The sequence below is a fragment of the Mauremys reevesii genome, linkage group 4, assembly GCF_016161935.1.
Source record: "Mauremys reevesii isolate NIE-2019 linkage group 4, ASM1616193v1, whole genome shotgun sequence".
NCBI classification, from domain to species: domain Eukaryota; kingdom Metazoa; phylum Chordata; order Testudines; family Geoemydidae; genus Mauremys; species Mauremys reevesii.
In genome coordinates this window covers 33024214-33040119 of record NC_052626.1, presented here as the reverse complement: position 1 = coordinate 33040119, position 15906 = coordinate 33024214, and the positions used below count along the sequence as shown (strand labels likewise).

Here is a 15906-nt window from a genome sequence, read left to right as displayed (position 1 = left end):
ATCTCCAATTATTACCTATTTTTATTACCTAGAATAGTTTCATTCTGTACACATTCCTGAGTCATTCCCTGAGTACCTATCAGTTAGGTGTACTGAATGAGTCAGGAAAAGCAGTATGTGATGACATAGCGAAAGATTGAGTAGTAAAATTTTCAAAAGTGCTTAAGTACCACTGACTTAAAAATGGGACTTAGACTGTGGCCCACATCCTCAAGAGTATTTAAGCTCCTAACTTCCACTGAAATTGATGTCCATGGAAGTTACGAGCTTAAAGCATTAAGCTTTTTGAGGCATCATGTTAATTTTTCAGCCAATCATGCATGAACTAGAATTTCTCATGCAACGATACTAAATACTTTATATTGGCATTGTAAACCAATTCTTAAAGAATTAATCATTAAAATTGATTCCAAAATGTAACTAGATCAACTTTTTAAAAATCAGATCAAGGAATTCCTCAAGGTTTTAAAAGATTTCCTTTCAACAGATTCTCTTTTGATATGTACTGTATTTTTATTTACTTATTTAAGAAGTCTCCAAAGAATTCAGTGGATGACTTCCCAATAAAACTCTTACAACATGCTGGATTTATGAATGCATGAACCATTAAGCCAAATGCAACCTTTTTTCCTACCATAAGAAATTGGACCTTGGCTTCCATATTTGTAGTAGTAGCATGACAGAGAGAACACTCTTTCTCTACTGCTGTCTGTTTATTGTCCTGATTAGTTGCCTAATCTGATTACTGTTCTTTGTGTTCCATATGTCACATTCAAGGCATTAAACCAGCACTGATGTACTAATTGTGAACGTATAATTCAACTATTAAGAAGGGGAGAAATGGCTCAACAGTATAATTGTTAATAGATGTATAATGAATATCCTGCTTTTAAAACGTATTTAATGCTCTACTATAAGAGTTTGTGCTTTCACTGAACTGTCTTTTTTTAAAAATACTTCCCTCCCCTGACCCTCAGTGCTGTTACTCCTATTTATGATTATGGTATTGATTTTTGCTATTCTTTATGGAAATGAAGTAATTGCTAAATAATTCAAACAAAACATCTTAAACCTAGCTGCTTGTATGCTGATTTTAACAAGGTCAGAGTAAACATATAATTAAGACGTTCACATGGAGGTTCGCTTCTGAAAGCATCCTCAGCTGAAATAAACAGTTGACACAAATTGCTGTGGTTACTAAATGTAAAGATAAATATTATTAGTGATTCATTTAGTCACTTCCCTGCACTATTGTAATGTAGATCTACAATGATGCCAGTAGCAATTTGGCCTGCGTTTTCAGTATACACTGATTTTTCACAGTATGTTGCACATATCAATTCATATTTACCTTAAATTTCAGTTGTAGATACAGGCATGTTATAAGCTTCAAAAATAGTTATCCAAACAGTTTTCAGGCTCTCCTCTTTCTTTAAGCTGTTACATTAAAGGTTTAATTTTATAAGAACAGCTCTTTCTGATGGTTTTATCTTAAAATGGATTGATTTCACACAGTAACTTTCATTTTAAAATGCCCTCAAAGGTTTATAAATCTGGGCTGAATTCTTCTTTCATTTATACTTTTACAACATTAGCGACTTCAAGAATGGATTAGATGTGTAAAAGATGACAAACTTAGACCCTTTATTGTTAAGAATAAGCTAACAAGTGGCCTGGTCTTGCCAGTCCTCTCACACAAGTCTTTACTCAAGTGACTAGTCCCATTGAGTTCAGTTGGATTACATACATGAGTAAAAATTGCAGGATCCACCCTTATTCTGTCACACTACATTTTATTATTAGTTAATCATTTCCATTCATGCGAATGGAAAAGTTCCATCACTTACTTAAATGTTAGTTAATATCTTCAAATTTCTCTTAACTAGGATGTGTTAGCCAACACATCCTACAACTCTAGTGCAGGCAAGGCAGTGTATACTCCCTACCATGTGTAGTCCAGCAGGAGACCTCAAAGGTCCTGGTACACCCCCATCACACCCATGTTATAAGCAGGGATCCTAGAAATCTGTTTGTCATGGAAAAACGTGGAATCTGCATTTTTGTACAGAGAATCTTTAATTTTTTACATTTTGTGCAAAAATAAAAACAGAAGCCTGTTTATCTGAGCCTCAATTTTCTAGCTCTCTGTATTAACGGAACTGGGGCTGACAGCCTGAGCTCCGCCACCCGGGGTTCAAGCTCTCCAGATTATCTGAATTTTTGATTATCTGATCTGGCCCCTATCCCAATTAGATCAGATAAGCGGGGTTTCATTGTATTGTGGCTAGGGAAACTACAGTTCAGCATTTCATTTTAATCGTGGAAAAACACATATTTTTATGTTTGTTTGTTTTTTTAATCAGAGAATTTTGAGGGGGTTATCATAGAAAATTAGGATCCCTGGTTATAAGGTAATATTTAAGTGTTTGTTTGCTTTGTGACTATCAAAGTATTTGTTATGAAGCTCGAAACCTAAATAGTCAGGAGAGAAGCATTACCAAGTGTGAAATACTAGTTTACCACAAGAGGTGTCATCTCCTGCCCAACCGAAGACAAATCATTTTGGCACCTCAGTGGACAAAAGGCTTTAATTCCTCCCTTCACACCCATGAAGAGGGGATGTGCACAAACCCTCCACCCATCACACTTTGAACTAGGGGAGGGGAATAAAAATCCCTAACCAGAAGGATCCGTATCATTATACTTCTTAGAATTTGGAGAGGATAGTATTTCTAAGCATAAGCAAGGTATTCCCAAACTGCTTAGCTTGGGTTAGCCCTAAGGGACACATAGAGCTTGCACGTTGCAGCAGCTTCTATTACTTTTTGAAACCTAAGACTGTAACTTAATTGTGGGTATATGTTTACCTGCTTTAACCTTGTAAAGGTCCTTTTTCTTAGTTAATAAACCTTTCGTTAGTTTAATATAGGATTGGTACAAGCATTGTCTTTGGTTAGAGATCTAAGATACAATTGACCTGGGGTAAGGGACTGGTCCTTTAGGACTGGGAGTGACCTGAATATTACTGTGATTTTTTGGGGTGTAAGGGACCATCTGTCACAAAGGCAGGCTTGCCTGGGTGGCAAGATAGACCCAAGTGTCCAAGGGGACTGTCTGTGACTCCATGTTAAGGCTGTTATAGTGGTTGAGGGGTTCACATTTGACACTTGGCTGGTGAAATCTAATTATAGAACACACAACCAGTTTGGGGTTTGTGCCCTAGTTTGTAACAGTCTGCCCTGAGCTTGGCACCCACATTCGTGAGCCACTCCAGACCGCTTGACAGCCCATGCAACCTGAATTGCTGGCATTGTCCAACTTTTGCGTGTTTGATTTTGCAATCTAAATAATATCCTTTGAACAGTTTGTCAGTAATTTCTTAATTTTTTTCCTAAAAGGAAAAGACGTACAAACAAATGTTGTTATATGGAGTAGTAACACTTCCCCTCCCCAAAAAATCATGCATCAGCAGCAGGATTTAAACCCTGAAACTTCATCACTATAACACAGCTTGAGCTACAGCTAACAATATTAGCAAGTAGAAGAAGACTTGCTCTGGCGGAAGTGGAAGAAATGGGCTGCTGGAGTCATATGCTGGGTTATGTAGGTGGTGAGGAGGAACCAGACCGGTTCTATGTTCTCTCTCCCCCTCTCTCCAGTGGAGGAGGAGTGCCTTCCCTATCTTGTACCCCTAAGGGAGGGCGATAACAGCTAAGTAGGGCTGTGTGCTAGGTCAATGTACATAGGATGGGGATTGTCAAGGGAAGTTCAGCCCATATCTCCCCTCACTCCCCAAGAAGCTGTCTGCTTCTGTTGTTAATCGGTGTATTGTGTGGTTCTCCTGACTTGGCGATGTGAGCCCAGCCTGAGATTACAATGTTAATGTTCAGTTACTTTAGTATGCTACCACAATTTTGTTGACAAGGCAAGTAACAGAAGGGAATGGTGATTTTTTCATAGTTCTGATCTCAGCCAAAACTGAACAGAATGAAGAGACAAAGAAAAGGCATTTCTCTGTCTTTTACTCTTTTCTCCTGCCAAATTTGGCCGTTTAATAAGGTGTTAGAGCTTTTCAGTAAAAAAACAGTCATTCTTTTCTATTAGAAAATGGTAGGCAATCTAAATATGGGGTTTGTTGCTATCAGCTCACAATTTTGCAAGAGCTGGGTTAGTGAGTACTGAAGCCTAAATATTTTGTACCATTAGTAAACGAAGTGGGTATTCACCCATGAAAGCTTATGCTCCAATACATTTGTTAGTCTATAAGGTGCCACAGGACTCTGTTGCTTTAGACAATCTTGTGTGTACACACTGGAAAATTTAAGTGAGCCCTCTTATAGTTTAGGGAGCTGGAAAACCTATTATCTTTCCCTGTGTTTCAGATTCTACATTGGTGTTCCAGATCCAGACAGGTTCTTTTTGGTACTAGAATGACTTTATGTTCTCTTCAGGTTTCAAATGTTTTAAGTTTTAGGTCCCCAAATTCACTTGCCATAATATTACCTTGAAGTTGTTGGGATTTCCCCCCCCCCCCCTTACGTGTTGTGCCTTCTCTAACTGGTGGCTAGAGTACTATTGCATTAATTTGAAAAATATAATGTTTTGAGCATTTATTGAATTAAATACATTGTCTCCATCATAATGTATACAAAGGCTTGTTTGTATGCAGATATTTATTTTCTTTTAAGAACTTCGTGATGAAGCCATCAGTGGCTAACAAAAAAAAAATTGGGATCCCTTTTCTTCATGCATGCCATGTGTGAGGATTTTGTTACATGTTCCTGGACCTAAAATTCTGATTTATTTTCTGAGTGTCACTTAAGTTTAACAATGGTATTTAGCTGTCCCTTCAGATGTTGTACATTTAAAAATAATTGTATATGGAGTATTCACCTGGTATTCTTACATTTTAAAACACCTAATGTTTAAACTATGACTTGGCAAATGTAACCAAACTGAAACAAGAAACCAAGCTATGTCTGAGATGTTATTTACGGTAAATCTACTTCTCTTATGGAGAACATCTCTTCAGTCTTGAAAATGTAGAGGAGTAAAATAATCTAGTAATGGTAGGTAATGGCCGAGGGAGGTTACATCAAGTATTTTGATTTAGTTACATTGCTGTTCCATTTATGGGTTTGTTTTGATTTTTCATTGTTTGATTCCATTTCTTATTTCACTCCTCCTTTTCTTATGCATTCTAGGAGCCTGATTCTGAATTCACAGTTTCTCAGGTAAAAATTTTTCATAACTACCAGTATTTGAAAAAACACTGACAAGAGTTTATAGCATGTTATATAGTGATGTTTGTTTCATTTAATTCCTTAGGGCTTGTCTACACAGAGACTTAGTGCATGGCAAGCCAGGGATGTGAATCTACAGCTATGTGTGCTATGCTCCCAGCCCTGCTCCGCCCCAACCCTGTTCAGCCCCTAGTTCTGCTCCGCTCCCAGCCCCAGCTCCTACCCCACCCTAGTTCTGCCCCCAGCTCAGCTCTGCCCTCATTCCCTCTCCACCCCCAAGCCAGCTCCACGTCTAGCCTCAGCCCCTCCCACATCCCCAGTTCCATCCCCAGCTTCACCTTCAGCCCAAGTTCCACTACTAAGGAAGCCTTGGCTGTACAATAATGGGGGGCGGGGGTGCATGGACAGATTCCGTTAATGATGTGGGACGGGGGCACGACTGGAGAAGTTTGTGCACTACTACATTAATGTATCTTTACAAATTCGTATTGGGTTAATTCTGAAAGAAGTAACAGAAAATTGCTGTGCATGGTGTTGCAGTAAATGATTAAAATTGGCTGTTTTTTAAAACCTGTAGTTGTTACTAATAAAATGGAATATATTTAAAAACTTGTAGATTTTGGCCTTTGTGTAAACTGAAAGCAGAAAATGCATTCCATATTAGAATAAAACAGTGGTTCCCAAATTGGGGTTCGTGAACCCCTGGGAGTTTGCAAAATGTTACAGGGGGTTCTCGGGAAAAAATTCCCTAATGGCGGACAGAGCTGTCCCTAGGGACCCCAGGCAGCACAGGGCCAGCAGACCCGAGCCCCTGGACTTCCAAGAGCTAAGCAGATCAAAGCAAGCCTATCTATCACACTGAGACAATTTAAAATTTTAAGATTCCTTAGAAGAAATGGAAAGGGAGGTGGATATTTTTCACTGTTTTTTAAATTAAATAGGCAGCTCGTATTGGTTTTTTTAAACTATTATGAAGAACAAGTTTAAGCTTTGTTTGTTTGCCTGGACTGCTCAAGACCTGAATGCTTGTGTAGCAGAAACTCTTTGAGTTGGCTTCTTAAATACCTTCATGCGGTTTCACATCTGATACTCCTTGATGAAACATAGGAGCCTTGTCTTATAACAGGCTTATTCAAAGTGGTACAAGCTATGAAAGTGAGATCTTGGAAGAGTGTTGCCATTTTCATAATGTAATGAAAATACTGTAATGATAAATAATAATAATAAATAGTGTGTAATAAGCATGTCATGAAAACAAATTGTGTATTTCCAAGATCACTGCTTTTATAATTTATACTCCGGTAAAGGAGAAAATCCCTGGAAATATTCATTTTTAGGAGGGGGTTCACAAGACTTGACATTTTCTTGAAAGGGGTTCACAGGTTGGTAAAGTTTGGGAACCACTGGAATAAAATAACATATAGCAGGAACTGCTACAAGTTATTGGTAAAAAACATTAGGGCTGTGAGCTCATCAGATTTGGAGATAAATGGTGCTTCTCTGTGTAGCTGGTATGTTGGGCAAATATGCCTTGCTTTCTTAAGATCTTCTATAGTGCTCATTGTACCATCTACCTTATTATCACACTTTTTATAGACAGTAGAGGTGCTGAGCAACTCCTATTGAAGTAATTCAGAGTTGAGACTACTCAGAGGCTGTCATGAAGTGCTCAGCATCTCAGAAGATGAGGACGTAGGTGAATAAAACCAGGTTCTGTTTCATTATGGACAAGAAAATTGGTTACAGTTATCTGTTTTGATGGAGAGAGGTATACTTTTCATTTTTTCTTCAGAAGAGTCAGTAGCCAAGTATAATCGTTCTAACAAAGCCCTGTATCAGTTTACACTGGGTAAATAATAGATTATATGAAAGGAGATGTTTTCACAAATCCCATTTTATTTTTCAAAAACCTCATTCTTTTCTGCTGTCTTGCCATGCACCTTTAGCATCTTCTTGTACATTTATTATTTCATCTGAAAATGCTTGTGCTTCCTTTAGTTAACCAGAGGGTTGAAGTGATTATGTTGCAGTCTATCTACATTTTTTGGAGAAGGGAGGGGGATTCTGCCAGCTTTGTTACATACATGCACCAGTATTGGATTTATTCAGTACTTTCTTCTCTTATGGGTCTTGTATAATTAACAGATAACAAGGATTGTGGATCATCCTCTTGTCTTGCAAGATAAAAAAAATCCCTATATGCATGCAACCTTTAAGTTCCATATTTGGTAATGTTCCATCTATTGCTGCTTTGGTCAAAATACTGATAACTGAAGCATTGCCATAAGCAATATTCTGATCTGAAGTCTGATGTGTAATTAGGCGATGGTATGTGATTTTTTTTTAAGATTATTGTTGGCTATATAATGCCCAATTAGTAGTTTAACATAGAAGCACAGCCTAAGGGCCCTAACTTTCCAATAGCTGACTGATAATGACAAAAGGATGCATGTTGCTTTTTTTAAGTTGCCTAGTGCTTTTTGTTGGAGAAGAAGAGTGAAGATTTATCTAGGCCTTACCGATACTAAAATTGGCCTCTTCGGCAATTTATACAGCTGCACCAGTATAAATAGGGAAGCTGCAGATTTCATGGAAAATCACTACAAAGCAGCTTTTCTTATGTATGCTAGGAGTTAGCATTGGTTCAGCTACACTGATGTCTATACCAGCAATTTGCCGAAATTGGAGCTAAGGCCTAGATTGGACTTCAGAAATACACAGCGTCAAAAAGATGAATATAGCACCAAAATAAAATACTTGTCTGGAGCTTCATGAAAATATGTAAAGATGAGATGAACTTTTAACTGCAAATTTTTAATGCAAATTAAAGGTTGTCACCAAAATTACAGGTTAAGAAACTATAAGAAAAAGTAGACCTGGATTACATTGGATTGGGCTAGATTCAAATTGCCCTGGTCTGTTCTTTTCTCCTATTACTATTAACAGATTTCCAAATGTGGTTGAGCTGGCTGTTTAGATGCATTCTCTTCTCCCAGCTCCAAACTGCACTAAAATGCAGCTTAAAATACATTTTCCTAGTATTTCTTTTCTATGTAAGCAATGATTGTAGTTGCCACAGAAATATTATATAATGCAAATGTGAGAGGAGATGGTCTATGCAATCCTAAATAAGGAAAAGTCTCTGAGTCAGTCTCTATTAAAATGTGGTACACGTTATGAAAAGTTTGAGGTTCCTTCCATAGCAGGCCCTCCACTGTTTCTGGATTCAAAAAAAGATTATTTGTCCTTGTGTGTTTGATCCCTTTGGTTTCATTTAGAGAAGAATTAACCTTGCTATTTCTCATTTGGAAACATTAAGCATACTTTGCTAATGGTCTGTTTAGGCCAGTGTCAAGGAAGAAATAAACCTGATTATTTTAATAAGTCTCATTCTGGGATGTTAATGGTAGTCTGTTCTATGTCTGAAAGAAAGTCAGTGATTGATCTTGCAATCCCTTTTATCATCCTAGACCTGTAAGTACGTGTATATTAAGTTATCAAAAAGGGAACTAGATCTGCAGTGTTAGTTCTCCAGAGTTTCTATTTAACCACTGAAGCTTTTCCCCTCTGATTTGATAGTGAAACAGCCTACACTGAGCTCTTTATACAGCAAAAAATTTCCCATTCCATATAATCCTCCAAGTCAGTGGTGGGCAACCTGTGGCCCATGGGCCACATACAGCCAGTCAGGGTAATCTGCTGGCAGGCCGCGAGACAGTGTTTACATTTACCGTCCGCAGGCATGGCTGCCCGTAGCTCCCAGGGGCTGTGGTTCACTGTTTCCGGCCAATGGGAGGTGCGGGAAGCAGCACGAGGTACATGCTGGCTGCCGCTTCCCGCAACTCCCATTACCCGGCAATGGCAAGCTGCGGGTGGCCATGCCTGTGGACAATCGATGTAAAGACTGTCTCGCAGCCCACAAGTGGATTACCCTGACGAGCTGCAGGTTGCCCACCAGTGCTCCAAATTGTTCACTTGAGCTATTTGCCTGTCCAATTCACCATACAATGTTACAATGGTATCGTGCAGTTGGTTAGACTTAGTATATCGGTAGATGTACATGTTTACTAGTGGCGATTATTCTGAAGCAAGGAGATTTGGATTCTCCTTTTTTTTTTAAAGGATGCCTGTATTGAAACTGAATAGTGTTATAAGTGTTAGCATTTAAGAGTCCTACTTGATAACTTTGTTCCCTACCGATTAAGATGTTTTTCCTCTGTGCACTGAGCTGCCTAGGGTAAGGTACATAGGGCCATGATTTGCCTTCCCCTCTTGTAATGGTGTGGCTAAGGGGAGACTGACTGACTGGTGATCTGGAACTGAGGCTGGAAATGTTTCCAGTCATGGAACCTCAAGCAATTGCTTGTTCCAAAGACCAGTCCTAATGTTTTGTATTTACACCTCTACCTCAATATAACGCAGTCCTTGGGAGCCAAAACATCTTACCGCATTAGAGGTGAAACCGTGTTATATTTAACTTGCTTTGATCCACCGTTATATCCAAATTCATGTTATATCGGGTGGCGTTATATCGAGGTAGTGGTGTATTTAGTGCGTCAAAATTCTGCCACTGGAACCAGCCAGTCAAATCTCTACCTTTCTCAACCCAAAGTATAATTTATGAAAGGATTAAAAAACGTTAAAAACCTACTACAATTGAATGTGTTTTAGATTCCTTTCCAGTACTTAAAAGTTTGATTTGTTTATCTATTTGCTTTATCCTTATGTAGGCTGCTTGGAGTTTGAAAACAAGAGCTCTAACAGAAATGGTTTATGTGGATGAAATTGATATAGATCAGGAGGGAATAGCAGAGATGATGCTTGATGAAAATGCCATTGCTCAAGTTGCACGTAAGTACAGACTTTCACCTAGATGTATTAAAATGATGTAAGTTCTTTGTGGCAGGACTATAAAAGCAGCAAAGAATCCTGTGGCACCTCATAGACTAACAGACTGGCAGGACTGTCATCTAGTATATAATGGTACATTACATGTTATAGGGACCAACCTAGTGTTGATTTTTAGGCATTATCACAATATAAATGTTCAATAATATAACATGGTGTTGTAAAAGGTACATTGAGATTCAGCTGAAAGAAAAATAGTTTTGTTTACTAATTTGGCAGTTTGATAGATTTTTAAATCTGTTCAGTTACATAAAGCTCACATCTCCTAAGGAATATAATAGCAGCATACCTGGCCTGGCATCAGGATGCATCTGCTGTAACAATTTACTTTTACTTGGTGCCTTGGGTTCCTCTCTGTCTGGGCAGTTCATTTGGCGTATACTTTATGCTGCTGATTTGGCCTTTCAACCAAAGCAAAAGTCTACTTTCAAGGCAAGAGTCCTCCATCAGCCTTCCACTCAGGTTCAGTAATCCTTTTCTTCCCAGTGCATGGGTTTCTGTATGTAGCGCCCCTCTCCACCTGATTACCTCCTTTAATGGCAATCCGCTTACATGTTCTGATGGACAGGTCTGGGTTCTTTTGGATCCCGCCACCCACTCAGTAGGGTGAATCTTTTTTCTTTTTTTGGTTATGAAATTAGTTGGCGGTGCCTCCACCCCCCTCGCTCCTTCCTGGCAGGGTCACCAGGGCAGCTTGGGTGGAAAATCCTAACTACAGAGGAATCCCCACTTATTTGCCAGATAGTTGGAGACTTCCAAGAGATAACACAACACATAAAAATATATTCAACACAACAATTATATTAAACAGGCAACAAATACAACATAATAGGGGAAACACTATGTTTAGGGTCACCGGTGCCCACACTTAAAATACCCGTGTCTGGATGTAACAAATGTAAAACTAGTGTCCTGTTGGTACGCGTACCTTGCTGGGGCCCTTGATGACCTATACAATTCTCTGCAGAGGTGTAGCAGTGTGGCTGACTGGGTTCAGTACAGCCCAAAAGACCCACAAGTGGGAGGAGGTGGTGAATTCCTCCACAGGTGTAATAAGCGGTAGATTATAAAATCCTCAAACCCTCACTCCCTGGCTTGAGGACACAGTTCAGGGAGTAGAGGGTCCCCAAAACAAATTCCCTGACTAACTAACTAAAGACAAGGCACTCACAAACTCCACAAATGATCTTCAGGGTTGAGGATGACGCTGGACGATTTCAGGGGCTGCTGTCCGCTGGCAGGGATCCTCCTCAGGCAGGAATCAGCCCTGGACTAGCAGCGCTGACCATGTGGGGACTGGTCTCACCAGGGGAGCTGGAGGCGAACCCAGCCTGGCTGGGGAAATTTCTCAGCAAACATAACAATTGGGAATCATCCGTGAGGAAGGAAAACCCAGCTGGGGAATCTGGTGTCAGGTCCCTAGAGGCCAGTTCTCAGGGGGAACCCTGCTTGCAGGCCTGGGACTCACCAGCCCCCCACACAGCCAGTTTGGCCTTTTCCCTGGCTAGCTCCAGCCTCTCCTCAACAATGGCTTCTCCCTCTCCTCAGCTCCCTGGGAGGGGCATCTCCTCTCCCTATTGGTTGCTGGGCAGACTCTGAGTTTGCCTTGGCTCCTCCTCCCTGAGCTGCTAGCAGACAGAGCTCCAGGAATCTATGTAATCTCTTTGGGGGTTACATGTACTACTTCTCTAGGAGTTAGCATTGGTGGAGGTGGAAAGGGACACATACCCTTCCCCTAATATGAGTCCTACCCCTGTAATCCTAAATTGTGAGCAGCAGTATGCCCGTACTTAAGACTGCTCTGCTATGCTGTTTCCCAGGACCATTTCCTAGAAAGCTTGGTGGTGGTATGGCCTTTCCTAGCACACAATCTCCTCCCCAGGGTCCTTCTTGGCCCATCTCCTCTCTGGCCCTTTCCTGGGTTCTTCCACACAGACTCTCTCACGATTCCTCACCATCTGCCTTTCTCAACAAGGAGTCATTATGGAAAAATATAGTCAGCCTGTAATTAAAACAAGGACTGAAAAGGAGGTGACCTTCTGGCTAGCACCTTAGGGAAAGATTGCCAATGGCTAATAGATTAGGTTTATATCATGCAAATGAATGTTAAGCAAGGTGTATACAAATAAAAGTAGATATCTATAGTAGGCAAGTTCAAGAGCGCTTTTGAAATGAGAGCAACAGTTGGTGGAATGAGAAGAGAGAACCCTCTAAGAGATGAAAGGCAGAGACCCAGCCTCTGAAAAATGGTCACACTGTTTTATTTATGTATTGACTTCTATAGCACTCAGAATAAAAGTGGCTAATGACTCCGTGTTTTTCATGGAGGTTGCGGAAGTCACAGATTCTTCTGGAGTGGCCAGTGTGGCAGAAAATGTGATTATATTTTTGTTTTATTTGTAACCATTTTCTGTTGCTGTTGTCTCTGCTTACTATCACTTAAATCTGTGTTTTTATTAATAAATGTATTATTTTATTATAATTTCATCTCAGTGCTGTTATACTAAAATGAGGGGTGCATCCTCAGCTGAGCCAACAGGCTGGTGTGTATTCTGTCTCTTTAAAGACAGCAGGCTTGGTATTTCTGTGAGCATGCTGCAGGGGGACACTTCTGCAGAATTCAGGAACTGAAGTACATCAAGAGTTAATTGAAAGAAAATTAGAACTTGCAGCATTCTAAGGAGTCTGGCTAACAGACTGGGGTGGCAGGGAGCTGATTTCCTAAGGCAGAAGAATAACAGGGTGACTTACAGTTCTGAATGCACCAAGAAAATGTCACAAGGTCTAATCTGGACTGTAAGTTCTCTTTAAGTACCATGCAGCCTTAGAGTGGCTATAAACAAACATTAAGTGATGATACTCTTAATTTGTAGGCCCAGGAACTTCTTTGAAACTCCCTGGAACCAGTCAAGGTGGAGGTCCCAGTCCAGCTGTTAGGTATGCATTTCCTTATGTTTGGCAGCTTTAACTTGTAAATTTATTAAATTTAGGATCTTCACATTAATGTAACATATTAAGTTTTACAAATTACAAAATGATAGGTTTAAATGTGTAGCATTTCTGTATTGATAAATTGATGGAAATACTACTTCGACTCCAGGATGACTTGAGAAGAGCGAATATAGTACCTGTCTTTAGAGTGGGGGCGGGGGGGTAGAGGAGAGGAGCTGGGGAATTATAGACCAGTCAGGCTAACTTTGATACCCGGAAAGATACTGGAACAAGTTTATTAAACAATCTGTTTGTAAGCACATATAGGATAAGTAATATTTGTCAAAAACAAATCATGCCAAACCAATTAATTTTTTTTCTTTGTCTGGGTTACTGATGTAGAATGGATGGGGGGAAGCAGTAAACATGATCCATGTTGATTTTTCAGTTGATTTTTGACACAGTCCCATGTAATATTCTCATAAGCAAATGAGAGAAATATGATCTAGATGATGTTACTATAAGGTTGGTGCATTACTAACTGCTTGAAAGACTGTACTCAAAGAATAATTACCAATGGTTTGCTGTCAAACTGAAGAATATATGTATCTAGTGGAGTCCCTCAGAGGTCTGTGCTGTATTTGGTACTATTCAATGCTTTAATTAATGACTTGACTAAAGGAATGGAGAATATGCTTATAAAATATTCAGATTAAATCAAGATGGGAGGGATTAGCATTCAAAATAACACTGAGAAATTAGAGAATTGATCTCATAAGAATGGCCATACTGGGTCAGACCAAAGGTCCATCATGCCCAGTATCCTGTCCTCTGACAGTGGCCAATGGCAGATGCCCCAAAGGGAATTAACAGACAGGTTATCATCAAGTGATCCATGCCCTGTCACCCAATCCCAGCTTCTGGCAAACAGAGGCTAGGGACACTATTCCTGTCCATCCTGGCTAATAGGTTCATCAATGGCTATCTTCCATGAATCTATCTAGCTCCCTTTTGAACTCTGTTATGGTATTGGTCTTCACAACACCCTCTGGCAAGGAATTCCAGAGGTTGACATTGCGTTGCATGAAAAAATACTTTCTTGTGTTTGTTTTAAACCTGCTACATATTAATTTCATTTGGTGGCCCCGTGTTCTTGTATTAGGAGAAGGAGTAAATAACACTTCCTTATTTACTTTCTCTATACCACTCATGATTTTATAGACCTCTATTATATCCCCCCTTAGTCGCCTCTTTTCCAAGCTGAAAAGTTGCAGTCTTATTAATCTCTCCTCATATGGAAGCTGTTCTATACCCCTAATCATTTTTGTTGCCCTTTTCTGAATCTTTTCCAATTCCAAAATATCTATTCTGAGATGGGGCAACCACATCTGCACGCAGTATTCAAGGTGTGGGCATACCATGGATTTATATAGAGGCAATGTGATATTTTCTGTCTTATTATCTATCCCTTTCTTGATGATTCCCAACATTCTGTTAGCTTTTTTGACTGCCGCTGAACAGTGAGTGGATGATTTCAGAGAACTATCCACAATGACTCCCAAATCTCTTTCTTGAGTGGTAACAGCTAATTTAGACCCCATCATTGTATATGTATAGTCAGGATTATGTTTTCCAATGTGCATTACTTTGCATTTATAAACATCCTCTGCAAATTTTGCCACCTCACTGTTTACCCGTTTTTCCAGATCATTTATGAATATGTTAAATAGGACTGGGCCCAGTACAGATCCCTGGGGGATACCACTATTTACCTCTTTCCATTCTGAATACTGACCATTTATTCCTACCCTTTGTTTCCTATCTTTTAACCCAGGGGTGGGCAAACTTTTTGGCCTGAGGGCCGCATCGGGTTTCCAAAACTGTATGGAGGGCCAGTTAGCGGAGGCTGTGCCTCCCCAAACACCCAGGCATGGCCTGGCCCTGCCCCCATCCAACCTCTCCTACTTCTCCCCCCTGATGGGGCCCCCCTGGACTCCTGGCCCCTCCAACTCCCTGGTTCCTTGTCCCCTGACATCCCCTGGAACCTCTGCCCCTGACTGCCCCCCACCACCCCATCCAACCCCTCCTCTTATTCCTGACTGCCCCCCAGGGACCCCTGCCCCATCCAACCACCCTTTCTCCCTGACCACCCTCGGAACCCCTGCCTCTGACTTCCCCCCACTGCCCCATCCAACCCCTCCTCTCATTCCTGACTGCCCCATCCAACCACCACTTCTCCCTGTCCCCTGACTGCTCCCCACTGCCCCATCCTACTCCCCCCTCCTTCCTGGCTGCCCCCTGGGAACCCCTGCCCCCATTCAACTCCCCATTCCCCGCCCTCTGATCACCCCGCCCCCGATCCACACCCCTGCCCCGACCACCACCCCAAACTCCTCTGCTCTCTCCAACCCCGCTCCCTGTCCTCTTACCACGCTGCCTGGAGCACTGGTGGCTGACGGCGCTACAGCCGCACCGCCCAGAGCACCAGGACAGGCAGCTGTGCTGCCTGGCTGGAGCCAGCCACGCCACCACACAGCACAGAGCACCAGATCAGGCCATGGCTCTGCAGCTGCGGTGCCCCAGGAGCTCACAGCCCTGCTGCCCAGAGCATTGCGGTGGCGGCAGAGCAAGCTGAGGCTGCGGGGGAGGGGGAACAGCAGGGGAGGGGCCAGGGGTTAGCCTCCCAGGGCAGGAGCTCAAGGGCCAGGCAGGAGGGTCCCGCGGGCTGTAGTTTGCCCACCTCTGTTTTAACCACTTACCAATCCATTAGAGAACCTTCTTTCTTATCCCGTGACTGCTTATTTTGCCTAAGAGCCTTTGGTGA

At 41.2% G+C, this 15906-nt stretch overlaps 1 protein-coding gene across 3 annotated transcripts in view; it reads left to right on the top strand.

Annotated features, from left to right (window-relative positions):
* TTC8 (tetratricopeptide repeat domain 8) overlaps positions 1-15906 on the top strand; it is a 72357-nt gene that overhangs the window by 10454 nt on the left and 45997 nt on the right. Inside the window, exons 2-5 of one of the 3 annotated variants that reach the window (XM_039537048.1) lie at positions 5205-5234; positions 6840-7011; positions 9974-10094; positions 13025-13088. In XM_039537048.1, the coding sequence (XP_039392982.1) occupies positions 10010-10094; positions 13025-13088 (149 nt within the window). In that variant the 5' untranslated portion in view covers positions 5205-5234; positions 6840-7011; positions 9974-10009. The remainder of the gene's footprint in view (positions 1-5204; positions 5235-6839; positions 7012-9973; positions 10095-13024; positions 13089-15906) is intronic. The other 2 variants (XM_039537046.1, XM_039537047.1) reach the window with 2 other exon arrangements.